General features: G+C 52.7%; 1 protein-coding gene and 1 long non-coding RNA gene across 5 annotated transcripts in view; one reads left to right on the top strand and one right to left on the bottom strand.

Annotated features, from left to right (window-relative positions):
• Window positions 1-940: 940 nt before the first annotated feature.
• LOC135275744 (uncharacterized) lies at window positions 941-7,143 on the bottom strand. The gene is made up of 3 exons (XR_010343320.1): window positions 7,063-7,143; window positions 6,407-6,518; window positions 941-6,275 (listed from the first exon to the last, which is right to left on the bottom strand). It is a non-coding gene; the product is annotated as an uncharacterized LOC135275744 (long non-coding RNA).
• Window positions 4,648-25,858, top strand: part of SLC47A2 (solute carrier family 47 member 2) — a 34,137-nt gene continuing 12,926 nt past the window's right edge. Inside the window, exons 1-14 of one of the 4 annotated variants that reach the window (XM_064378256.1) lie at window positions 4,648-6,069; window positions 6,236-7,447; window positions 8,647-8,748; window positions 9,063-9,131; window positions 9,845-9,993; window positions 11,106-11,148; window positions 14,402-14,446; window positions 14,760-14,857; window positions 15,344-15,441; window positions 16,404-16,517; window positions 17,622-17,689; window positions 18,634-18,742; window positions 19,645-19,720; window positions 20,271-20,340. In XM_064378256.1, coding sequence (XP_064234326.1) covers window positions 7,325-7,447; window positions 8,647-8,748; window positions 9,063-9,131; window positions 9,845-9,993; window positions 11,106-11,148; window positions 14,402-14,446; window positions 14,760-14,857; window positions 15,344-15,441; window positions 16,404-16,517; window positions 17,622-17,689; window positions 18,634-18,742; window positions 19,645-19,720; window positions 20,271-20,340 — 1,164 coding nt within the window. In that variant the 5' untranslated portion in view covers window positions 4,648-6,069; window positions 6,236-7,324. The other 3 variants (XM_012472070.3, XM_012472071.2, XM_064378258.1) reach the window with 3 other exon arrangements.

The raw sequence follows: 25,858 nt of genomic DNA, 5'->3' as shown, positions 1-25,858 counted from the left end.
GAGTTCGGGCTTGCGGTTACAGAGAGGCGGGCTGCGCGCTGCGGTGCCGGCGCCTGCAGGCAGGGCTCGGGCTTCCTGTTTGCGCGCCCGGCGGTGTCACGTGCGTGGGCGAAGCGTTGCTTTGACCTCAGAAAGCCCCGTGTTTCAGGCCAGCCGGGCTCTGCCGGATGAGAACAATGGCGTTAAGAGGGATCCCTGCGGCTGGGCGCCCAAGTCCCCAGCGGCTGCCCCCTGCTCCGCACCCAGGCTGACTTCACAGACCCCAAATCCTCCCCTTGGCGGGGCTGGCAGTACAGTCACTGAGCTCTGACCGCCCTGGCAGTGCCTGGAAGGGTAACCTCAGGGACACATAGGGGTAGAGCCAACAGTAGCAGGCTCGGTAGCCCACCACATCAGGCAGTCCTAGGAGAGTCACGACGTCCACCTGTTAATTGGAGAAGTAACCGCTGAGCACAATGGCACCGCACCCCTCCACCTTCGCCAAGGACACAAACTGGGATCAAATTTGGCAGCAACATGCTGAGAAGCTGGGCCCTTCCCCAGCCCCGGGGTGAACGTGTCCAGACACGTGGCTCTCAACGCCAGCTGCACATCAGAGAGGGAGGTTTAGAAGAATGCCTGGCAAAGAATTCGCTGGTGCCCAAAACCGAGGCAGTGGCTGTCCTTGCTAAGGGAGAGTGACTGGAAGGGGAAACCAGGGGGCTTGGAAGTCAGTTAAATTCTGTTTCTTAACCTGTGTGCTGGTTACTCAAGTGTATTTATTTTATGAAAATCCATGGAGCTGTACACTTAATAGACTTTCCTGTGTAAATAATATACTTCAATAAGAAGTCAAAGAAATCAGGCAAAAACCCAGCTGTCCGGGCCAGTTTCAGATCAGAATGTCTGGGGTGGGCCCTGGATAGTGTTTTGTTTTGGTGAAAGCTTCTAGGTGATTATGAAGTGCAGCCAAGGTGGGAACTGCTGGTTTAAACCCAAATTTCCCACACAGGGCTGCTGCCGAAGCGCTCAGGCTCTCACCTGGATGAAGTGATGGGGCTTCTTTCCGCAAGATGTTCAGGCTCTCAGACGCCTGCTGGAAATCTGCCAAGGCCCAGGGCGTGGGGTGGCAGCTCCCCACAAATACAAGGCTGAACAAACAACCTCTCTTGCTGCCATCCTGGCCGCCTCGCAGGTGAGCCTCTAGCTCTTTTATGCATTTTCCCAAAATGTAGAAATGTCTATTTGCACATGCAATTATTCACCATCCCTACGCATCAATAACCTTGGTATGTAAAGAGCTTACAGCATCCCTCCCCCTTACACCTTTAAACAGCTTCATTAAGTCACATGCCATATGCACCTTTTTAAAGTATACAATTCAGTGGCTTTTAGTATATTCACAGAGATGTGACACCAGCAACACAATCAATTTTAGAACATTTTCATGGCCACCAAAGAAACCCCATATCCACTTAGCTGTCACCCTCTGTCTTCCCCCCAACCCCCGCTCCTTGCCAGCCTCTGGAAATCACTCATCTACTCTCTGTCTCAATGGATTTGTCTATCCTGGACATTTCATAGAAATGGAATCACACACTTTCTGACCTTTTGTGATTGGCCTCTTTCACATAGCATCATGGTTTCAAAGTTCATCCCTGTTTTTAGTGGATCAATACTTCGTTCCTTTTTAGGGCTGAATAATATTCCATGATTGGATATTCTACATCTTGGTGTTCCTTTCATCAGTGCACGGACATTTGGGCTCGCCCTACATTTTGGCAATTGTGAAAAGCGCTGCTGCTGCATTTTGGAACCAACATGAGATGCATGTGCAGGAGGGGAACATGCAGAGACCTCAAGAAATGCCCTGTTATTATTTGGTGTACCATTTTAAAAATAGACTTCCTGTTCTATAGCAGTTTTAGATTTACAGAATTGCACGCCACCTCCACCCCCACCTCCCCACGTTTCCCCGATTGACATCTTGCATGAGAATGGTGTGTTTGTTAACACTGATTCACCAATATCGATGCAGTATTATGAACTAAAGTCCATCATTTACATTAGAGTTCGCTAGCAGTGTTGTACACCCTATGGGCTTGCAGAAATATTGCCATGTATCCACCATTACGGGATCCTACAGAACAGTTTCTCCGCCCTAAAATTCCTCTGAGCTTCGCCTATTCATCCCAAACCTCCGCACAACCACTGATCTTACTGCTTCTATAGTTTTGACTTTTGCAGAATGGCAGAGTTGGAATTGTACAGTACGCAGTCTTTTCAGACTGGCTTCTTCCCATTAGATAAGCAATATGCGTTTGAGGTGGCTCCATGTCTTTTTGTGGCTTGATAGCTCATTTCTTTTTATTGATGAGTTACATTTATTTTTATTTCTCGTAACTTTTCTCCAGATGGAAAGGCTCGCCATCTTCTAGCACTTGGCAGTGACTTCTGGGGGTCTTGCTGCCACTGCCGAGGGCTTTGCCAGCTGGCTCTGTCTCTCCCCTCACCTGAAGGACTGGGAGTGCTGACGTCAGCTCAGGGACTGAGCCCTGGTCATTTCTGAGGGTGAAATACCTGGGCATGGAAGGTGCCAGGGAGACCTTATGAGAGTAGGGAGAGAGGAAAACAGGAAGGGGTGAGGGATGGAGGGAGGGACTACTAGGTGGAGGTGGAGAGAGGCAGCTGCCAAAATCTATGAGCCGATTGAGGAGGAGTCGGGGAGGGGAAACTCAGGGATTTAGCAGGTATTGGTCACCGTCCGGTGGGGGGAGGAGATGAGGCAGGGCCATAGCTTAGTCCCCCCTCAACTGTCCTTTGCCCTGAATGTGGGGCTGAGCCATCAGCAAGCCAGAGTCCCCACCCTCCCAGGGGAGGAATGGGTGTTCTGCAGTCACGAGGCAGTGGAGAAGGGTTGGAGAAATTACACTGGTCCCTGGCCCGGGGGTACACGTCTCTGGGAGCCAAAGAGCAAATGCAACGCCTTCAGGCCCAGTGAGGTGGAACCAAGTGAGGAAAGGTTCACAGGGGCCCTGGACCCAGACTGTACTCGGGTGGACTCCAGGAAATTACTCTAATGAAGGCAGGGCCCGAGGACCTGGCCCTTGCCCCCAGCAGGCCCTAAGCCTGCAGGAGCTGAGCCCTCAAGTGAGGGGGACTTCCTGGCACTCCCACATGCCTTGTGGCTCTGCCTCAGCGAGGCTGATGGGGCTAGGGGGCCAGCGCCCCCTGGGTCAAGCCTCCCCTCGCTGGCTCGGAGCCTCCCCAGTCCCAGGGTGTGTGCTGGGGGCTTCCCAGGACTCTCCACTCCTTTCCCCTCCCCCGTCTCCTGCCATTCCCAGGATTTTGTAGCTTTGGGTCCTCCTTCCTGGGTAAGCGTAAGTCCTCTCACCACTGACCTCGGGGGGCTTTATATGCTCACCCGTGCTTGGGGCCAAGTGTGGACAGCGGGTGGCACAGGAGAGAGGAGAGGAGAGAATGGAGAGGGAGGAATAGAGAGGAGGAAGAGGAGGGTGCTGGCTAAAGAAGGCATGGCCTCTCAGCTGCTGCCACCCAGAAGTGGAGGCTGTTCCCTCTCCTGTGAAATGTGAGCGAGTCCATGATTGGCTGGTCAACAGGATGAGGCAGAGGGGCATGAGGACTCCCCAGGCTGGCTCTTGACCTGTACGCAGCTTCCACTTGCACCATCGAATGTCCGTCTTCTGCTCCAGCTCCGTGCTGAGACGCCCACGGTACGTGGAGAGGTCCTGTGAGGGAAGGTGGAGATGCTCCGAGTGACGGTCTCAGCTGAGTGCAGACACCCACTGCGGCCTGGGCATGAGCCTGGAGGATGGGCCAGCCCCGGCCAGTCCCAGGTGACTGCAGACACGCTGGACCAGGGGAGGCAGAAGGACCACCCAACTCGCCCCACAGAGTCACGACACAGATGGTAATGGTTTTAAGACACCAATTTTGGCGGCCGTGGGTCGTGCAGCAATAAATAAATGAGGCAGGATATGTAGGTACCTTTTTTTTTTTTTTTGAGATGGAGTCTTGCCCTTTTCTCCCAGGCTGGAGTGCAGTGGCTCAATCTCAGCTCACTACAACCTCCAATTCCTGAGTTCAAGCAATTCTCCTGCCTCAGCCTCCCGAATAGCTGGGATTACCACCATGCCCAGCTAATTTTTGTATTTTTTTGTAGAGACGGGGTTTCATCATGTTGGCCAGGCTGGTCTCAAACTCCTGATATTGAGATCTGCCCGCCTCGGCCACCCAAAGTGCTGGGATTACAGGCGTGAACTGCCGCACCCAGCCTGTGTAGGGATGTTTTAACTTTCATAGCATCCCACCCTCTGGGGGGACCCTGCCCCACTTCAGGCAGCTCAAGGTTCCCTTCTTCCCACCCTTTCCAGCGCCATTCTTGTTCAGGTTAGCTTTTGCTAACCCCAGTCTTCCAAGAATTTGTCTCTGGGACTAAAGGCGTTGGGGCTGAGTCAGCTTTCCCTGAATAACCCCGAGAGTTCAGGGCTGTGTGATTCTCCCGTCTCGAGGCCAGCTGCTCAGCCCTCTTCTGGATCACTAAGCAACGATGACCCCTCTCCCCCTTCCTCCCTTCCTCCACCTGCTGGCACGATCCTAGTTCGTGTCTATTGTTTCCTTCAGAGAACCGTGGCGGACGCGGCAACGGACATCAGGCGGATGTCGCAGGCCACCTGCCCCGAGAAATAAGGGCCTTGGAAACAAGTGATCAGCTGAGAAGGGAAAGGGTCCAGCATTGCCGGGACTTGCTTTCACATTCTAGGGGATCAGCAGCCCTGTTCCTGAGAGGGAGCTGCTGATCAGTCTCTTGTGTGCCGTATCTGGGACCACAGAAGGTGCAGGACTGAAGGGTGGCGTGTGGCTCCTGACAGCACTGGACGCTCTGGAGAGAGGGCAGAGGCTGAAGTCTCTGAGCCCCCGCCAGCCACAGGATGGCGCACAGGGCCCACCGAAGCTCTGCTTACAGTGTCTCAGGTTCCAGGGAGGAATCCCAGAAAACCCCACTCGGAGCTGAGTCTGCAGATGGCTGCAGGGTGGTGCTGCTGATTCTGCAGTTACCACTACAAAAGGAGGGCCTGAAGGCATTGCCGGGAGACTGCGGGGACTCACAGAGCTCTGACACCGCACACCTGGAGGAGGTGGCTCCCCCAGCCCACGCCACCTTTGCCTAGGGTGGCCAACCCATGGCAGTAATCGCCCTTGCTTCCTGCCAGGGTTAAAGCCACTGGGGCCTGGGGATTGAAATTCAGAAATTCTGAGAGGAGTGTGGGAGAGGAGTGTCTCCCTGAAGAAAATGCAGGATACATTGGCTCCTATCACAGAAATCCTGGGACTGTTCCTGAGAAGGGATTTTGGAGATGCTTGGCCTAGGACTGGCCCTGGGGAAGATGATCCGACCTTTGTCCTGTGCAGCTGAGGGCTCGATCCTGGTCAGCTCCGGAGAAAGCCTGGTGTCTCCAAGCTGGTGGCAGGGCATTTGCACTGAGCACCTTCCAGCATGGTGGGGGCAGGGGAGGCAGCTGTCCTCAGTAAAAGTGGCCTGGAGTGAGATGGACCCTTCTGCCTACACGCGTGGGCTCCCCAAACACCTCTGTAGTCTCGGGCTGCCATGCGGTATTGCTTCTGGCGGCCAGGTTCATGCACTGCCGTGACAGGAGGTGACAGGCCAAGGCTGGAGGGTGGCTGATCTCCCAAGAGGCCCCGTCAGCTGGAAGCAGCTGGTTTCACATAACAGAGACCCCCGACCCAGGTCCCCTGGGGGCAGGAGGATTTTCGGCTGCCCTTTTGGAAGAGGCAGGCTGACCATGAGAACGGGACAGGTGAGGACATGAAGAAGGCATTGAACGAGAGAAGTCAGACGTCTAGCCGTGGCCTGGCCTGCGGGGCTGCAGCTTCCACCTGTACTTCCTCCCGTGTGGCGTCATCATCACTATCGCAATGATGATAAAATGTCTTCTTTCCTCTGAGCAGGTAGCAAAGGCGCTATTTGGTGCACAGGTCGGAGAGTGCCGTGATAGGAACCATCAGAACAAGGGCAGGAGCGTGACTTCCTGGGTGATCCTGATGCAGGTGCTGCCAGTGGAGCGTTCTGGAATTCTGTGTCAAGAAAGAAGGCTGCGTGTTGACTGGGGTGGGGCTGGGCCTGCGTTCGGGGCAGCCTGTGGGCATAGCACGAGCCTTTTTTTTGTATTTGTCCTGCCTCCTTTCCTTCAGGGTCTCTTCCTTCCTCCTTAAGGCCCTGGGAGCATCTCAGAATCCCGCCAGCCACTCTTCCGCTGCAGGGGTGGACATGGGAACCAAGAGGGACTTTAGGGTGTCTTCAGCACCCCCCACAGCAGCCAGCCTGCCTGCCCTCCTCCTGGCCCTGCGCTCACTCCTCCTCCTCCTGGGCTGAACCCACACTCACAAGCCTGATCCAGGCTTGGGCCAGGTGACTGGTGCAATCCTTCCATGCCTCTCTTGGTTCCCACTGCCCTGCCAGTCCTGGGGCAGGTTGAGGGGGGAGTCACAGGCCATCCCTGCAAGGAAAAGCAGATAGGACAGTTTGGGAGGGTGACGGAGGACCCCAGTGGGATGCCGAGTCACAACCTTGCTGGGCACGATGATTGGCAGGCATAGTGAGCTGCCTTCCCAAGCAGTGCCACCCCTGGCTCTCAGAGATGCTGCTGAAAGGGGTGATGGGCAGTGGGGGGCTCGGGACTCTGCCAGGTGTCCTAGCTCCCATCCCCAGGCCCAGGCCCCTCCAGCAGGAAAAGCTAGGGACCTCACTGCCATGGGCTTTGAATGGCCCCCGACTCTTGGGAAGCTGCCCCTCCCAGGGAAAGGCAGAGTTGGGGTCTGCTCAGGCTCTGCCACCACCTGCTCTGTGACCTCGGGCAGGCCGAGAGTTCCTCCGAGAAAGGGGAGGCATTGTGGGCACCATCACCCCTGGGTGCCCAGTGGCCCAGGCTGCCCTGCCCCAGCCTCGGCATTCCTCCCCCAGCCACTACAGGCAGCCCTGGACCTTCTCCTGATGAGGCCTTACTGCCAGCCCCTCTGGGAGATCAGACACAAGTTACCAACAGGCAGCGGTCTGGGTGACTCCCAGGAGTCCAGGCCTCCATCGTGTCCTACCCAGTGGCTGGGGCAGTGGGCTGGGCAGCAGGGCCTCAGTGCCCAGGGAGGCAGGGCTCATCCTGCAAGTCACCACGGCAGCCCCTCCTCCTGCCCCTTACTCATTAGCCAGGCTGTACTGACACGGGCTGCCCCGGCAGGGGGGACTCGATGGACATAGCTGGTGGTGCGGGCACTCAGGCGTGCAGGGTGGCCAGTGCCCCGGCCAGGAATGGACAGCCTCCAAGACACACTGCCCCGGAGCCATGGGGGCTGCTGCCCTGCCTTCAGCAGGCTGGTTCCCAGAGGCTTTGGGGCTGAGGTGTGGACTCTCTTTGCTCTTTCCGGACCCCTGGTAAGGAGGTTGGGCTAGGGGGCAGGCAGGGAGTGGAGAAAGCGGAGAGGCGGAGGGTGTCCGCCTTGCAGGCAGGATCCAGAAATGTGCTCACATTTTCCCCAGAAACTGCCCATGTTGACTGCCAGGCGCAGAGCCTGGGGACAGCAGGATGGCTCCTGGAGGCTGTCCCTGGACGATCCCCAGTGGCAGTGGGGCCTGACTTTGCTCAACAGCAGGCAGCCCCCACACAGAAGGGGTGGGTGTGTCTCAGCTGGAAACCCACAGACACCTGAATTGGAAGATGACTCCAGGACAAATGGGACCTGGAGATGCACAAAGCCTGCAGCACCTTCCCAGGGGGAAGCAGGGGCCAGCTACCCATTTCATGTCCAAAGCGGAAACTGTTTTATACACATTTCATTTTTTCCCTGACCATAAAGAGTAATGGGCCTGGTGGGGTGGCTCACGCCTGTAATCCCAGCACTTCGGGAGGCCGAGGAGGGCGGATCACCTGAGGTCAGGAGTTCGAGACCCTGTCTCAAACAGGTGAAACCCTGTCTCTATTAAAAATACAAAAATTAGCCAGTCGTGGTGGCACATACCTGTAATCCCAGTTACTTCAGAGGCTGAGGCAGGAGAATGGCTTGAACCAGGGACTGGGAGGTTGCAGTGAAACGAGATCTTGCCATTGCACCCCAGCCTGTGCGACAAGAGCAAAAATTCCATCTCAAAAAAAAAAAAAAAGAGTAATGGATTTTCACCCCCTGTAAAACCTTCAGGAAAAAATGAAAAGTTATAAAGAAGAAAGAAATTTAACTGAAATCCAACTGCTTGGAAGTAGCCATTACTAAGATTTTGGTGTATTAAATTCCCCTCCTTTTTTGGGGGTGTGTGGCCTGACCTATTATACTAGGAACAGCAATAGCAGCATCAGACACTTGGGTCAAGCTTCTGGCGCCAGGCACTGCACTGGGTGTCCATCGTGCACTGGCCTTTCTGGGTAGGGACATGGAGGCCAGGGGTGACTTCAGCTGCAGAAGGCAGAATGGGAGCTGGGCTCAGGCCACCTGACCTCCAGCCCTGGCTCCCCCAGGCGTAGGTGACCTCCCGGGTCACTGGTGTGGGGCCCTCACAGCTGGAGAGGCCTGTCTTGCAGGACGGGGCCGTGAGGGTGGTGGCGCCTGTGGCCTGGGTCTGACCCGGTCGCTGTCCTCCAGTTCCTGTTCCAGATGCTGACTTTTATGAACTACATAGTGAGCACTGTGTTCTGTGGGCACCTGGGCAAGGCGGAGCTGGCGTCGGTGACCCTCGCAGTGGCCGTGAGTACCCAGCCTGGCCCAGAGCAGGGAGGTTCTCTCCCCAGGCTTCTCCACCAGGTTCCTGGGTGGGCCCGTCTTGGGTGGCTACTCAGGGATGGGAAGACACACCCACATGGCTGGACAGCCACCTTCATAGGTGGGACCTGAGGCCAGAGATGGAGGCAGTCTGCTCTCAGGCACACAGCACATGAGGCTGCTGAGCAGAGCCACCTCTGCCACCACTGCCTGCTGGGTGACATTTCCCGACGCAGGCTCATCCCAGATGCATGGGCCTCTCCTGACAAGCTCTTGTCTTCTCCTGTGTGCGGTGCCAGTTTGTCAATGTCTGCGGAGTTTCCGTAGGAGCTGGTTTGTCTTCCGCGTGTGACACCTTGATGTCTCAGGTGGGTGACCTCCCAGAGCTAGGCAGAAAGCCAGGCAAGGGCAGAGCCAATCCCACAGGTGCCCCGGAGATGGCAGGTGGGAGGGGCCCACTCAGGTGATCTGGGAGTGAGGGGCCCAGGGGGCAGCTGCTCTTGCCCCAGCTCCAAGGATCACAGGCAATCAGGGAAACAGACGCTCCCCTTTGAAGGAGTCTGGGCCAGGAGAAAAGGGTGGAGATGGTGGAGACAGTTTCCTGACCTCTTGCCCCCAGAGGAGGTCACCAAGTAGAGAAAGACAACCGGTTCCCCCTTCTCACTCCTAGTTCGGCTGCCTACATGCAGGCACGAGCCGAGGGGACACAGAAGGAACCTCCCTGCTCGCAGGAGCCTGCAGTCCAGCAGGGGCTGCCCAGGCGGCCATGGGGTCACAAAGCGGCCAGGCCTCACCTCTCCCTGGGGTTCTAGCTTCTCGGTGGACCTGGGCTTGGTCCTGGCTACCACTTACTCGCCGGTGACATGCGAGGAAATCCCACGTGCTTTCTTCCTCCTTGGATTTTTGGAAAACAGTGGAGACAGTGGTGGGCTGCGGGCTCAGGAAGGCCGCTGTGCCGTTCCAGGCTGCAGTAGCAGAGGCCGCAGGCTCCGCCACACACTGCTGGCGCCTGCTCCCCGCGCGGGGCATCGGAATGTCCGGGGTAGCGGAAAAGGCTGATGCGGGGCGGGCTGTTTTGCAGAGCTTCGGCAGCCCCAACAAGAAGCACGTGGGCGTGATCCTGCAGCGGGGCACGCTGGTCCTGCTCCTCTGCTGCCTCCCCTGCTGGGCGCTCTTCCTCAACACCCAGCACATCCTGCTGCTCTTCAGGCAGGACCCAGAAGTGTCCAGGTGCGCCGGGCTCCAGCTGGGGAGTTGGGGCTTGCCAGAGACCTGGAGGCTCCTGGGAAACCCTAAAGAAGCCATCCCGACCCCCCACCAAGCCCCGTACTTCTCTAGGCCACGAGTGGTCACAGTGCACGGTGCCTGTGTGTACCTTCCAGGCTTTGGTTTGGGGATTCTCTCCCATGGCTGCGGCTCCAGCAGCGGCCAGCAGGGGACAGAGGCGGACAAACGCCCAGTTTTAATTTAGGAGGCAAGGCAAGAAACAATTTGGGATTTGCATTTTATTTGCATTTGTGTGCCTGCACACAGTTGGAGCTTTATGGATGCTTTTGAAAAAATGCAGTGTGTGCATTTTCCCATATTCCAAAAAGGAGAGAGATGACAACCAATTTTTGATGAATTATAGTTTTATTAGTAGTAGTAGCATTTATTATTTTTTGAGATGGAGTGTCACTCTGTGGCCCAGGCTGGAATACAGTTGTGCAGTCTTGGCTCACTGCAACCTCTGCCTCTCGAGTTCAAGCGATTCTCCTGCCTCAGCCTTCTGAGTAGCTGGGACTACAGGCGCACACCGCCACACCCGGCTAATTTTTGTATTTTTAGTAGAGACGGGGTTTCACTATGTTGGCCAGGATGGTCTCGATCTCCTGACCTTGTGATCTACCCACCTCAGCCTCCCAAAGTGCTGGGATTACAGGCGTGAGCCACTGTGTCCGGCCCATAGTTTATTATTAAATTCAGAGGAACAAGGGAGCCCTTGTTCATTTATATTATGTACATTTCATTTGGTTATTCCTTTTTAAGATATAACCTTTTTTTCTTACAAAACGAGATGTTACTCTGAATTTAAGTTCCCTAGTCCTGAGGCCTGGGTATTTGGTTGCTTCAGCTGCCCCTCCTGGCACCTGCTTAGCATCTTAGAGCAGCAGCCCCTGATGCGGAAGTTTCACAGTCCTGGCTGAGATCTGCAGGGCCTGGTAAAACCTCTCCTCAAACCTAGGGGCCCAGGATGCCCTGGGACGGCAGCCAAGCACCCAGTCCTGGAGGGCACAGGGGACCGGGCCCTGCCTCCCCGGGCCACAGCCTGGTCAGCTCCAGAGCTTCTCCTTCTCCTGCAGGTTGACCCAGGACTACGTGATGATTTTCATCCCAGGACTTCCGGTAGGTGACCCTGTTGGCTGAGCACGGAATCACATTCCCCTAAATTCTGGCTTTTTGCTTTTCCACCCTAACTGCTGGGGAAGATCTTTATCCTGCTATGACTTCCTGCTGGGCCATGAGAATGATTGACAGAAGAGAAGTTCCCTTTGCAGTTGGTGCAAACTGAATTTTAACCTATGCTGAGCAAGCATAGTATAACATGTTTTTCTGATTTGAAAATGTTTAATGGAGAAAATATGAAAAGCGTGAGGCAGAAAGAATTCAAATCACCTATAATTCTACCACCCAGAGACAACATATGTTACTATCTCTCTCCAGAATTTTTCTTTTTTTTTCTAGACGGAGTCTCGCTTTGTCACCCAGGCTGGAGCGCAGTGGCACGATCTTGGCTCACTGCAACTTCCGCCTCCTGGGTTCCAGCCATTCTGCCTCAGCCTCCCAAGTAGCTGAGATTACAGGCATGCACCAACACACCTGACTAATTTTTGTATTTTTAGTAGAGATGGAGTTTCTTCATGTTGGCCAGGCTGGTCTTGAACTCCTGACCTCGGGAAGTGATCCGCCACCTCAGTCTCCCAAAGTGCTGGAATTACAGGTGTGAGCCACCACACTCGGGCCTCCAGGATTATTTCTATTCATGGGTGTGTGTATTCAAACACACACATACACACAAATTGAAATGGGATCAATATGTGTATATTGTATTATAATATGCTTTTCCCCTTTAAAACTATCATTAGTCTCTTTATATGATGAAATAGCCTTCCGCAATATCAATTCCAAAGGTTATTTGGTACCCATAATTATGCCATAATTTATTAAGCAATCCCTACTTATAATACAAACTATTATAAATAAGATTTGTGATATTCTTAAAGAAAAATCTTTGTGAGTCATCTGTAATGATTTCCAAGGAAATTATCAGTTATGGACATGCATTACTGGAAGTGGAATTGCTCAGTGAATGGCTTTTGAGACATTGCCAAACGGTACCAATTTCTACCCCAGCCAGCAAAAACTTCATTAGCATACACTATTATTAAGAGTTCTTCCAATTAGAAATAGTTTTAACGTGCCTGCCTGCCTTCCTTCCTTTCTCTCTCTTTCTTTCTTTCTTTCGAGATGGAGTCTTGCTGTGTTGCCCAGGCTGGAGTGAGGTAGCATGATCTTGGCTCACTGCAAACCTCTCCCTCCTGGTTCAAGCGATTCTCCTGCCTCAGCTTCCTGAGTAGCTGGGATTACAGGTGCGCACCACCACGTTTGACTAATTTTTGTATTTTTAGTAGAGACGGGGTTTCACCATTTTGGTTGGGCTGGTGTCCCAATGTGTTGGGATTACAGGTGTGAGCCACCGTGCCTGGCCTGTATTTTTTTTATTGATAACAAAGTTGAACATTTTCTCATGTGTTCATTCTGTGAATAGCTCTTCGCTTATTTTAGTGGGTTAATCTTTTTCTAAGTATTATAATTCTTATTAAAGAATACTTTAATCCTTTGCCTTTTATTCTGTTTATGTTTCTGATTTAAAGAATTTTGAATGTGTATGTAAGTCCTTTTCCTTATGTCTTTAACGAGCTTAAAAGACTTAACTCACAGCAAGATTATATACACATTTGCTTATATATTTTTGGACCCTTCCAGTGTTTCTATTTTTACATTTAAGTCATTAATCCAATGAACTTAAAATTTTTTGAACAGCGTTTATTGCATATTCTCTCCTTTCTGCATTACTTTGTTAATTACTAAATGAATGAACAGTGCATCTGTCTGGGTCAGTGTCCGTCTGTCCCGTGACCTGGTGATCCATATGTCTATTCCACAGCCCAGTGCTTCACTGTTCAACTGCAGCTTAGCGATGCCTGTGGGGACTGGCAGTTCTGTGTGCTGTCCGGCCCTGCCAGGCTGAGCTCACCTTTTGACACTGTAGCCTCCAGGGCGCCAGGGGCAGAGTTGTAGGCCAGGGAACTGGGCAGGGAAGAGGTCAGGGTTGAAGGTGGGGTGCCCCAACAGCATGCAGTCCTGGTAGACCCAGCCACACCCACCTCTCTGCCAGGCCAGTGCCATGACCTCTTTGGGGCCTGGCTGGTTACAGATTTCTTCCAGATCGTGGAAACCACCTTATAGGGCTGCTCTTCTCTGAGTCTTCCATACAAACCATACTTTGGCTATTCAGACCAAGATGGTGGCCTCTTGTCAACCAGGACTATTGGCACTGGGTCGGGGGAAATGCCCTATAGAGATCACTGTGGCGTCGTCTTTATCAAATAAGTCAAGGTTCTTCCATAAAATGCAGCTGCAGAAGTTAATTGCTAATAATACTGACTTATGTAGTGCTCAGCTAACACTTGGAATGCTCAGATGTCCCATATATTATTTTGTAAGCACTTTGCAATATTAACTTTGCAATATTTATGTATGTCAAATGTTAAGTGTATCTTAAGTACACACACACACTATCATTAGCCCCATAATAACAGTGAGGAAATAAACTCAGTGAGGTTAAGTAACTTGCCCAAGATCACACATCTCAGAAGACGCAGAGCCAGGAACTGAACCCAGTCCATTCCAGCTCCGGACTCTTAATCAGTACACGATGCTGAAAAGAAGTGGAGGGCTAAGGGGAGCAACGGCACAAGGAAGGCGTGGGCCCTGGGCTGGGTTTCAGTTGATGCCTGTTCTATACTCCTTAAGAGAAGAGAGAAAGGGCAGGGACAGTGCCCCCAACGCACACACTGCCACGCACACTCCCCTGCGGTCCTCCCTGGCCAGGGAAGGGCGTGCCCCCTCTCCCCCGCTGCCCCGTAGGGTCTTGAACTTGCTCAGCATAGGCTAATCTAGGCCAGCATGGCTCAGTACCTGCCATTCCCCACTCCAGATCACTCCTTCAAATCCCCTTGGGTCATCTTCTTACCTTCCAAAGCTGACAGAGACCTGGCTTAGCAGCCAGAAGGCCTACCAGGCACTGTGCACCATGCGCAGGTGTGCAAAGGGTCCTCTCTCAGAGCCAAAACACGCCTGCTCATCTCCCCTGCGGCAGAAGGGAGTCCTGAGGGGGCCTCTCCCATAGGCCGGGCCAGAGCACGAGTCCAGGTGGTCAGGTGGGCTTTGGCTGTAACTGAGGGGTCCCAGACATACTTTGATAAATAATTGCCCCAATCTAGGGTACCATGTCCTGGAAAGGAATGTTGGTTAATGCTTATTTGGTGGATTTTGGTCATTGTTACTGATATGTTTGGGTTTGCTTTTCATACAGGTGATTTTTCTTTACAATCTGCTGGCAAAATATTTGCAAAATCAGGTACAGGTCTTTGGCATGGGGGCGGCCCTTCTCCCAGCACACTGCCCTGTTCCAGTGGGAGGGGCCTGGGGCTTTCCCCTTCTCTCCACCTTCTGTGAACCAGCTCCGGAAAGGGGTCACTTCCAGCCCACCACGCCATGTCCTGACCTCCACACAGAGGCGGGTGAGAGGCTGTGCGTCCCAGCTTCTTCCAATTCCCGGACGAGGATGTCTGAAGGGGCAGGAGAGCGAGTCCCCATTCCACACCCTGGGTCTGTCCACCCGCCATGCATCCCACTCACACCTTAGCAGGGCCAGTTTTCATTTCTTTCAGAAGATCACGTGGCCCCAAGTCCTCAGTGGTGTGGTGGGCAACTGTGTCAACGGTATGGGCAACTACGCCCTGGTCTCTGTGCTGGACCTGGGGATCAGGTGAGCCCGGGGGCTGGTGGGGCCTGGTCAGGGGGCACTGCCCACCAAGCTCCCCACCCCTGGTAAAGACAGGTCAGTCACCATCCTGGCCCTGCCTGTGCTGTCCTGAAGTGGGGGGTTATGGGGAGTTGGAGGGGCCTGATGGTCCCTTGGGGACCTCAGTTTGAGGCCTGATTGGGTGAGAGGACAGCCACTCCCCACTCCTGCCCCAGCCCACCAGGAGAGGCAAAGTGGGCACTGGCAGTGGCCCCAGGACGCTGTAGTCATGGCTGCCTGGGTAGAGTCACCATGGTCAGAGGTGCCTGTGGGGTCTGGCTGCGTCCGATCCCAGGATGGGGGTAGAGCAGAGCCATGCCTGCCCCACATGGGCTGGCTGCCAGAGCCATCTCTCCCTCAGGCAGCGAGTGGCTTCAGTCCCAGAGAGTGGCATCAGTGGGTGGCAGAGAGTCGGCATCAGTCCTAACCCTGCTCTCCGTCCTTTCCCAGAGGCTCTGCCTATGCCAACATCATCTCCCAGTTCGCACAGACTGTCTTCCTCCTTCTCTACATCATGCTGAAGAAGCTGCACCTGGAGACGTGGGCAGGTGGGAGGCCTGGTCTGCTCTGGGAGGCTGAGCAGGCCAGTGGCGGTGCTGCCCCAGGCAGGGCGGTCAGCAGGCAGAAGGCGCAGGACCCTGCATGGCCCCCCTCCTTCCCCTTTGCTTCCCAGCTCCAAGGGCCCAGCGTCCCTTCATCCAAGGTGTCACAATGTAGAGCCCTGATGGGTCCCTCACAGAAGTCTGGCCCAGGGAGCTTTCTTGCCCAGCCCCTGCTCTCAGGATGGCGGTGAGAGCAGTGACAGGCATGGAAGACCAGGTGTCAGCAGTGTGTGGGGTGCCTGATATTCCTGGCTTCATTTAAGCCTCGCTACACCTCATTAGCCCCATCTTACAAAGAGGAGATTATGACAGACGGAGATTAAGTCATTTGCCGAAACACCAGGCATGTTGGGGCCTGCCTGTGCTGTTCTGCCTCTTGAGAGCCAATCCCATACAAAGAGGACCTCCTCTTGCCAGGCATTTCAGGAACAGCTCTGCGGGCCTGTGGGGCCTCACCTGGGGGCGGGGCCCTAGCTAAGCCCCTTTCAAGCCTTTGAGGCACACCACCATCCTTGATCTCAAGCTGCCTCTGAAAACCCCCGGGGGAGGCAGGGCAGAGCTAAGGCCTGGGGTTTTCAGATGGGAACAGAGCCTGCAGAGTGGCGGGTAGTTGCCCAAGATCCCACAGTGTTGAGGGTGGAGTGGGGACCAACACCCATCCCTGGGCTGACTGGGCCACCCGTGAACCGGCCAGGTGAGCCTGGTATCCTGTTCCTGCATGCTCCTCCACCGTGGGCCCAGCACCAGCTCTAGACCATCCGCATTCCCTCTGCAAAACACCCAGTGCCTGGGCCTGCTAAGCCCCAGAGCAGGAAGAGCCAAAGGTGTTTAGGGGCCTCCTGGCAGTGGGGAGCGGGAAGCAGGAGGGCCAGCCGGGCAGGCTGCCAGCTCAGGGGTCTCTGTTCCAGGTTGGTCCAGCCAGTGCCTGCAGGACTGGGGCCCCTTCTTCTCCCTGGCTGTCCCCAGTATGCTCATGATCTGCATCGAGTGGTGGGCCTACGAGGTCGGGAGCTTCCTCATGGGTATGTGGAAGAGCGAGGGGGCGGGGTGCACAATGGCGTGTGGGCGGCTCACCCAGCCCAGAAGCCCCCTCCCCAGGATGGCAGCTCACCAGCCCCCTTCTGATTCCATTGGTCAGACCCCCAGGCATGGACCCAGAGAGCACCACTGCCCAGTGGGGTGGTCAGTCTGTTGCCGATCTGCCTCCCCACTAGGCTGTGAGCGTCCAGGAGGCAGGCCTGGGCCTTTTGTGCCTGAATCCCAGCAGGGGCCGGGTGGAGCAGGTGCCCGTGGGAGGTGGCCGAGGCAAGGAGAACTGAGAGATCAAATGAGCTGGTTTGTGGGTGTGAACAGAGGCCTGGGCTCGCAAGTGTGAGGCTCCTGCCTGCTGTCTTGTGTGTGCTCATCAGAGCACTCGGTGAAGTGAGGACTCGAGGTAGCCTGAATATCAGAACCTCTGCCCCGCATTAACAGATGAGAAAATGGGGCCCCGGGAACAGAGGAACTCCACAAACAGGAAGTCGGTGGCAGGGCTGAGAACCGATCTTGGGTTGCCAGACCCTGGCCCCGTTCTCTGTCCCCTCCCTCACGCTGCCCCCTGAGTTCATCTGGAAAGACGAACCACACGTGGAAGCCTGCAGGGGCCTCTGGGGCAGTGGGCAGAATTTTCCTAACAGGTTGAAGACCAGAAGGAATGTCTTTTTGTTGTTATTGTTACCAGTCTGCCCTTCAAAATCAGCTGGGCGTGGTGGTTCACACCTGTAATCCCAGCACTTTGAAAGGCTGAGGCAGGTGGATCACTTGAAGCCAGGAGTTCGAGACCAGGCTGGCCAACACGGCGAAACACGGTTTCTACAAAAACTACAAAAATTAACTGGTGTGGTTGCAACACCTGTAGTCCCAGCTACTTGGGAGCCTGAGGTGGGAGGATCACCTAAGCCAGGAGGCAGAGGTTGCAGTGAGCCATATTTGTGCCACTGCACTCCAGCTTGGGTGACAGAGTGAGACCCTGTCTCAAAGAGAAAAAAAAAATTTGCCGGAGTTCCCAAAACAGAGCAGCGTCCTGTCGGTGCAGGGTCTGGGTGTCTGGGGCTGCAGGCTGGGCTCACGGAAAGCCTCTCCTCCAGGGCTGCTCAGCGTGGAGGATCTCTCCGCCCAGGCTGTCATCTACGAGGTGGCCACCGTGACCTACATGGTAAGTAAGGCTCCTGCAGGGGTGCCTTCCCCACATCCCCCACCTGACGGCTGGAGGTGTCATTGGGGGGCCGCTGTCACCTGAGGCTGTCTCCGTCTGCCGAGGGACCCTGCTCAGCTTACGCCAGGGCTCACACACAGGTGCCCACGACCTGTCCACCAAGGGTGGTATTTCACTCACAGATGTGGGAATTTTTAAAATTAATTAGCATTATTTTAAAATTGGGAGATTTCACACCACAATCTTATTTTTGGATTTTCTTAAGAAATGCACATTCCATTGAGTAGCAGGCCCACGTTCCTGCACACTGCAGTTGGCCAGAGTTGGGTGACAGCATCCCCAGCAGGGCCACGGGCTCTCTGCCACCACAGTCCCCGCCTCCCCTGTACTCCCCACAGAGACATACCATCATCTTCCTCATGATGCCCACGCCACTCCAGGTCACTCCGGTTGGCATCTGCCAGCGTCCTGGGGGCATGCTGTCCTAGACCCCACGTTTAAGCAAAGGATTCACAAAATCTACGTTACAAAACCATTTTTACGAACGTTTGTTGCTGAACTCTCTTTTTTCTTACAGGGAGCTTTTCAGGTATACTTAAGACCATAGTCACCTCTTTAAAATCTGTTTCTCATTGGATTTTGACCACACAGTGATTTCGGTTGCAAGGCCCACCTGCCTGTGCTGCCTCTGATGGCACAGGTGGTGGTGGGACTGCCTCTGATGGCACAGGTGGTGGCGGCTCATGGGGGGTCCCCCCACCCTTCTCCCAGCCCCAGCCCTCCCTGCCTCATTGTCAGCAGCAAGAATGCCACACGCCTCTTAGGCTGCAGGCCTGAGGTCTGCTCCGCCTTCCCACTCCCACCCCTCTTGGCCCAGGCTGGCTCAGGACTGCAGGGGTGACAGGGCGGCCCCACTCACAGTGCTTTTTTATCGTTGATCCCAGATTCCCTTGGGGCTCAGCATCGGGGTGTGTGTCCGAGTGGGGATGGCTCTGGGGGCTGCGGACACTGTGCAGGCCAAACGCTCGGCTGTCTCAGGTGTGCTTCTCATAGGTAGGTGGAGTCCTCTCCTGGTGGGCCTTCAAACATGGGCCTGAGTCACCAGCCTGGGCCAGAGGAAGGCTGGCACGGTGGAGGCAGGGCTGGCCTCGGGAGCTGCCAGGTTTATCTTCCAAGCCTGCTGGACCTGCCATCTGACCCAGGCCAGCCTCTACTGATAAGCTGACAGCTGCCCCTCCCTGAGCAGCAAGCGTCCCTCCCACCACCTTGTCCCCACCCCCACTCACGCCTTTCCTGCTGCTATGATTCTGGGACTCTTCTGGAGATCGCTGGCTTCTACCACTCACCTTAGAGAAAAGCCTGACTCTTTGAAGGCCCTTCCTGTCCAGCACTCTTCTCACCGTCCAGAGTCCTTCTGCAAGCCCGGCCCTCCCAGCACCCCCGTGATCTCGGCAGCTGCCCACCCTCCCTTGAGAAGGAGCCACTCGTGTCCTCCGACATCATGGCTGTGCTTTCTTAGACTGAAGGCTCACACCGGCTTCCCTGTAGAAAGCAGTGGTTCTCAGGCTGTAGTCTGCGCTGGAATCCCCAAGAGGGCTGGTCACAGATTGCTGGGGCTCTCCAGCAGGCTTTGATTCAGTAGATGGGAGGCAGGGTCTGAGAATCTGCGTTTCTAACAAGTTCCCAGGTGATGCGGATGCTGCTGGACCAGCGTGCCCCCTACTCTGAGAACCAGTGGAGTGAAAGCATCTTCCACACTGCCCTTCCTACCAAACTGAGTGTCTAGCCCAAATGAACGCCTCGGATGCAGGGGACATCAGGGCCCGTGACGAAAGGCACCTAATTGCAGAGGGCTGGGCTGACTTGCACTGACAAAGCGGTCCGCCCTTTGCTGATCTGAGCAGGGTGCTCCCTGGGTTGGGGTCTGTCATTGCTGCACCTTTTGTCTCTTCCAGTTGGCATTTCCCTGGTCCTGGGCACCCTGATAAGCATCCTGAGAAATCAGCTGGGGCACATTTTTACCAATGATGAGTAGGTAATCAGTTTTCTATGCTGACTTTTGGAAAATGTCACAGGGGTTCCCAGCCTGTCCTCAGAGATTTATCATGTGCCTGGCCCAGTGCTGGGCCCAAAGGAAGCAGGAAGAGTCCAGGCTCTTTGCTCGAAATAAGGATGGAACTATTATCAGCAAATACTTTGGGCACTTACTATACAGCTAGCCCTTCATGTGTATTAGCAAGTTCATCCTCACAGCCCAGCGAGGTCTTGGGGAGGGCAGAGATACTTAAATCATGTCTGAGGAGTCAATCTCTGTCCACTCTAGGCCTTCATAACCTGCCTGTCCACAGACAAGAGGCTAATTGAAGGGCAGTACAAAATTATGGGGGTTCTCTGAAGTTTGAGGTGTGACCCACAGACACATAGAAAATTCTGGGCTAGCAGTGCCAGTTACATCTGTGTGGGGCAACTACCTCTATTCCAAAGCGTTTTCTTGGCAGGGGGTGGGGGCATGGAATAGAAGGGAGATAAATGGGTCCCCAAGGCTACCTCTGTGTCTTACGCTTTCTCATTTCTTCTGCAGAGATGTCATCGCCCTGGTGGGCCAGGTCTTGCCGGTTTATAGCGTCTTTCACCTGTTTGAGGCCGTCTGTGTGAGTACCACTTTGATCCAAAGCCTGACTTGGGGACACAATTTACATACCTCTGCCCTCCCCAAGACCTCACAGGGCTGTGAGGATGAACTTGTTCATACACATGAAGGGCTAAAGTATTTTGCTGATAATAGTTCCATTCTTATTTCAAGCAATGACTTCCCTCCTCTCCTGCAATTTACACAAGCCAAAAAGTGAATGCGGATTAGCAAAGAACCGAAAAATCGTAGCAGTGTAAAGTCACAAATCTTTTTTCTTCCGGATTCCTCATGAGCTGGGACCATGACACTGACCTGTGCCCCAGGCTGGCCAGGAGCCGAATGGCAACCATATCCTGTAGCCAGCACAGAGGGACATTTCTACAAGGGAACGAGCCCAACCAGAACATAGAAGGACCTGGACTTTCTGCTCCTTTGATCATTGAAAGAGAGGTCTCATTTAACACAGATTTGAATTATGTGATTTCATATATTTTTTGAGACAGGGTCTCACTTTGTCGCCCAGGCTGGAGTGCAGTGGTGCGATCATGGCTCACTGCAGCATCGACCTCCCGGGCTCAAGCATCTTCTCACCTCACCCTCCTGAGTAGCAGGGACTACAGGTGCACGCCACCACATCCAGCTAACTTTTTAATTTTTGTATTTTTTGAAGAGACAGTGTCATACTATAGTAGGTGGAGTCCTCTCCTGGTGGGCCTTCAAATGTTGGCCTGAGTCACCAGCCTGGGCCAGAGGAAGGCTGGCACGTGGAGGCAGGGCCGGCCTCGCGAGCTGCCAGTTTTATCATCTAAGCCCTGGCTGGTCTCGAACTCCTGGACTCAAGTGATCCTCCCAAATCAGTATCCCCAAGTGCTGGGATTATAGGCGTGAACTACTGTGCCCAGCTATGATTTTTTAAAAACATGAAAAAACAACAACGAAAAAACCCAAAACACTTAAGTCTTGTTTAATAAGCAGAATTTGAACTCATTTGACTCCTACTTTGCGTCTGGAGTTATGTGAATTCGTTAGGAACACACCTCTCGCATAAATTCCCATCGCTCTGCAGGAGGATATGCCCTTAATTAGCAACGCGAAACACTGGCACGCTCCAGGCCTTGCTTAGCTGGGGAAGAACACCTGTATAATAACTACCAGCTCATTAAAAACCTACTGAAGAAATTACACTTATGGAGGATTTTTCTAAAGGCCTCTGGGTACTCCATCCAGTTTACTAACTATTCTAATATAGTTTGGCGTTCAGAAAGCGACATCCTTGGGCCGTGTGTTCTTAGCCTCAGCAGATCGCCTTCTCTGGGCTGTGTTCTGGCATCATATTTGTGGCCTTTATCAAGGAACAGCAAACGAAACCACTTTATGGAGCCCATTATTGCTTTTGTCATAAAATATTATTTCTTTTGTTTTGTTGTTTTGAGACAGAGTATCACTCTGTTGCCTAGGCTGGAGTGCAGTGGTGCAATCTTGGTTCACTGCAACCCCCACCTCCTGAGTTCAAGTGATTCTCCTGCCTCAGCCTCCCAAGTAGCTGGGACTACAGGTATGCACCCTGACGCCCAGCTAATTGTTGTATTTTTAGTAGAGAGAGGGTTTCGCCATGTTGGCCAGGCTGGTCTCAAACTCCTGACCTCAGGTGACCCACCGGCCTCGCCCTCCCAAAGTGCTGGGATTACAGGTATGAGCCACCTCACCTGGCCTGGATACTGTTAAGACACTATTCATATTTTTTCTCTAGTGTCTGGATGAGACCACACCCAAAAAATCCTTCTTGAAATTGAAGAAACTGAAGGCTAGGAATGGCTTTTTTTTTTTTTTTTTGAGACAGGTCTCACTCTGTCGCCCAGGCTGGAGTACAGCGGTGCCATCTCAGCTCACTGCAGCCTTGACCTCCTGGGCCCAAGTGATCCTCCTACCTGAGCCTCCTGAGTAGCTGGGAGGCTGAGATAGAGAAGGGATCTTTTGTAGAGATGGGATCTTGCTATGTTGTCCAGGTTAGTCTTGAGTCCCTGGGCTCAAGCAGTCGTCCTGCCTTGGCCTCCCAAAGTGCTGGGATTGCAGGCATGAGCCAAGGCACCCAGCCCAGCATTTCTTAAGAAATTAAGTATGCCTCCTCTTCCAGGGGGCAGTACTTCTCTATTCACTTTGGCTACCAAGAAACTCCTAGTCAGGTTTACAGAGAACAGTTACCGGGGCCTGACAGCTTGTGTACGTGCATCCCATCACCTTCCCTTCTGGCTAGTCTTTTTCTTAATTTACCTTTTCCATGAGGCTTATTTTTTATTTATTTATTTTTTGAGCCAGAGTCTCACTCTGTCACCCAGGCTGGAGTGCAGTGGCATGATCTCAGCTCACTGCAACCTCCACCTCCTGGGTTCAAGCAATTCTCCTGCCTCAGCCTCCCGAGTAGCTTGGACAACAAGCATGTGCCACCACACTGGCTAATTTTTGTATTTTTAGCATAGACAGAGTTTCACCATATTGGCCAGGCTGGTCTCGAACTCCTGACCTTGTGATCCGCCTGCCTTGGCCTCCCAAAGTGCTAGGATTACAGGCGTGAGCCACCATGCCCAGGCTATTTTTATATTTTGTAAACTTTTAGTGAGTTATTATTTACATATCATAAAATTCATATATAAGTATACAACTCAGTGATTTTAAAAGAATTTAGAGTTATGTAACCATCACCACCATCTAGTTTTACATCACCCCCCAGAATTTCCTGGAGACCGTTTGTGGTTAATTCCTGCTCCCACCTCCTGCTCTGGGTAATCCATTGAATTATTTTCTGTCAGTATGAACGACTTCATATAAGGAGGGTCGTACGCTATGCAGTCCCCGGGTCTGGCTGCTTCTCCTTAGCATACTGTTTTTGAGGTTCCTCATGCGGTAGCATGCGTCAGTGCCTCATCCTTTTATTACAGAGTAGATCCATTGCATGGAAACGCTGCCTTTGTTTATCCATTCATCAGCTGATGGACATTTGGGTGGTTTCTAGATTTTGCTGTCATCAATAATGCTGTTTAGAACGTCCATGTGGAAGTCTTTGTGTGGATTTGTTTTCATTTGTTTTAGTAGAGTCCTGGGAGTTGAACTGTTGGGTCAAATGATAACTTTATTTTTAGCTTTTTAAGAAACTGCCAGCTGGGTGCAGTGGCTCATGCCAGCATGCTAGTGCTGGTAATCCCAGCACTTTGGGAGGCTGAGGTGGTAGGATCACTTCAACCAAGGCGTTCGAGACCAGCCTGGGCAACATAGGGAGACCCTGTCTATACAAAAAGTTTAAAACGTAGCTGGGCATGGTAGTGCACACCTGTGGTCCCAGCTAGTCAGGAGGCTGAGGTAGGAGGATCGCTTGGGCCCAGGTGGTCGAGGCTGCGGTGAGCTGTGATCATGCCACTGCACTTCAGCCTGAGTGACAGAGAAAGACCTTGATTTAAAAAAAAAGAAAAGAAAAGAAACTGTCAATCTATTTTCTAATGTGGTTGTACAATTTTACATTCCCACCAGCAATATATGAGGATTTCAGTTTCCCTACTTCCTTGCCAATTCTTGGTATTATATTTTTTAACAATTAATAGGCATTAGTTTTAAGAGCAGGTTTAAGTTTACAAAAAAAAATCGAGCAAAAACTATGGAGTTCCCATATATCTCCTCCCTCCCCTCACAGTTTCCCCCAGATTTCCCTCTTGTGTTAGCGCAGTGCATTTGTTAGAACTGATGAACTACTATTGAGATATTATTAACTGAAGCCCATAATTTACAATAGGCTTCACTCTGTGCTGTGCATCTTATGTGTTTTGACAAATATATAATGACATGTATCTACCGTCATGGCATCACACAGAGCAGTTTCACTGCTCTAAAAATTCCCTGTGCACCACCTCTTCATCCCTTTCCCTTTCCTTTCCTGCTCTGGAACCCCTGGCAACCACTATTTTTAACTGCCTCTATGGTGTGGCCTTTGCCAGAATGTCACAGAGTTGGAATCGTGTAGTATGTGGCCTCTCCAGAAAGGCTGCTTTCACTTAGCAGTGTTCATTTAAGCTTCCTCCATATCTTTGCGTGGCTTGATAGCTTCTTTTCTTTTCCTTTTTCTTTTTTTTGAGATGGAGTCTCACCCTGTTTTGTTGCCCAGGCTGGAGTGCAGTGGTGTGATCATGGCTCACTGCAACCTCCACCTCCCAGGTTCAAGCAATTCTTCTGCCTCAGCCTCCTGAGTAACTGGGATTACAGGCATGCGCCACCACGCCTGGCTAATTTTTGTATTTTTAGTAGGGACAGGGTTTCGCTATGTTGGCCAGGCTGGTCTTGAACTCCTGACCTTGTGATCCCCCTGCCTTGGCCTCCCAAAGTGCTGGGATCACAGGTGTGGGCCACCACACTCGGCCAGCTTCTTTCTTTTTATCTCTTAATCATACCCCATTGTAGGGATGTACCACAGTTTGTTTATCCACCTACTGATTGAAAGACATCTTAGTTTGCTCCAAGTTTTGGCAATTTATCAGTAAAGCTACTATAAATATTCATGTGCAGGTTTTTGTGTTGACATGTTTTCAGCTCATTTGAGTAAGCATCTGGGAACATGACTGTTAGATAGACAGTAAGACTGTAAGCTTTGTAAGAGCGCCAAGGTGATTTCCAAAGTAGCGATACCATTTTGCATTCCCACCAGCGCTGAATCAGAGTCCCTGTCATTCCACATCCTCACTAGCATTTCATGTTGTCCGTGTTTGGGATTTTAGCCACTCTAATGGGTGTAGTGGTAGCTCACTGTTTTTTCTTTTTTGGGGTTTTCTTGAGACAGAGTCTTGCTCTGTCACCTAGGCTGGAGTGGAGTGGTGTGATCTTGGCTCACTACAACCTCTGCCTCCCAGGTTCAAGCAATTCTCATGCCTCAGCCTCTCAAGTAGCTGGGACTACAGGCACGCACCACCACACCCAGCTAATTTTTTTTATTTTTTATCTTTTTTTTATTTTTTTTTTTAGTAGAGATGGGGTTTTGCCATGCTGGCCAGGCTGGTCTGGAACTCCTGGGCTTAAGTGATCCACCCGCCTTGGCCTTCCAAAGTGCTGGGATTAAGGGCGTGAGCCGCCGCACCCGAATCTCACTGTTTTAATGTGCTATTCCCCAGTGACGTAAGAGGTTAAGCATCTTTTCACATGCTTATTTGTCAGCTGTATAGGTTTCTCTGTAGAGGTGTCTGCCTAGATCTTTTGCCCATTTTTTAATTGGGTTGTTTTCTCATTGTTGAGATTTAAGAGGTTTTTTCTTTGTGCATGTTTTGGATACTAGTCCTTTATCAGATACGTGCTTTGCAAATATTATTTTCCAGTCCACGGCTTTTCATTCTCTTACCATTATCTTTTGCAGAGCAGAAGTTCTTAATTTTAATGAAGTTCAACTTAACAGTTTTTTCCTTTCATGATCATGCTTTTGGTATTGTATCTAAAAAGTCAGGCTGGGCATGGTGGCTCATGCCTATAATCTCAGCATTTTGGGAGGTTGAGGGTGGAGGATTGCT

Source organism: Aotus nancymaae, unplaced genomic scaffold (genome assembly GCF_030222135.1).
Source record: "Aotus nancymaae isolate 86718 unplaced genomic scaffold, 86718_ANA_hifiasm-v0.15.2.pri h1tg000018l, whole genome shotgun sequence".
Lineage (NCBI taxonomy): Eukaryota > Metazoa > Chordata > Mammalia > Primates > Aotidae > Aotus > Aotus nancymaae.
The sequence above is the reverse complement of the archived record's forward strand: the minus strand, read 5'-3'. Positions and strand labels throughout refer to the sequence as shown.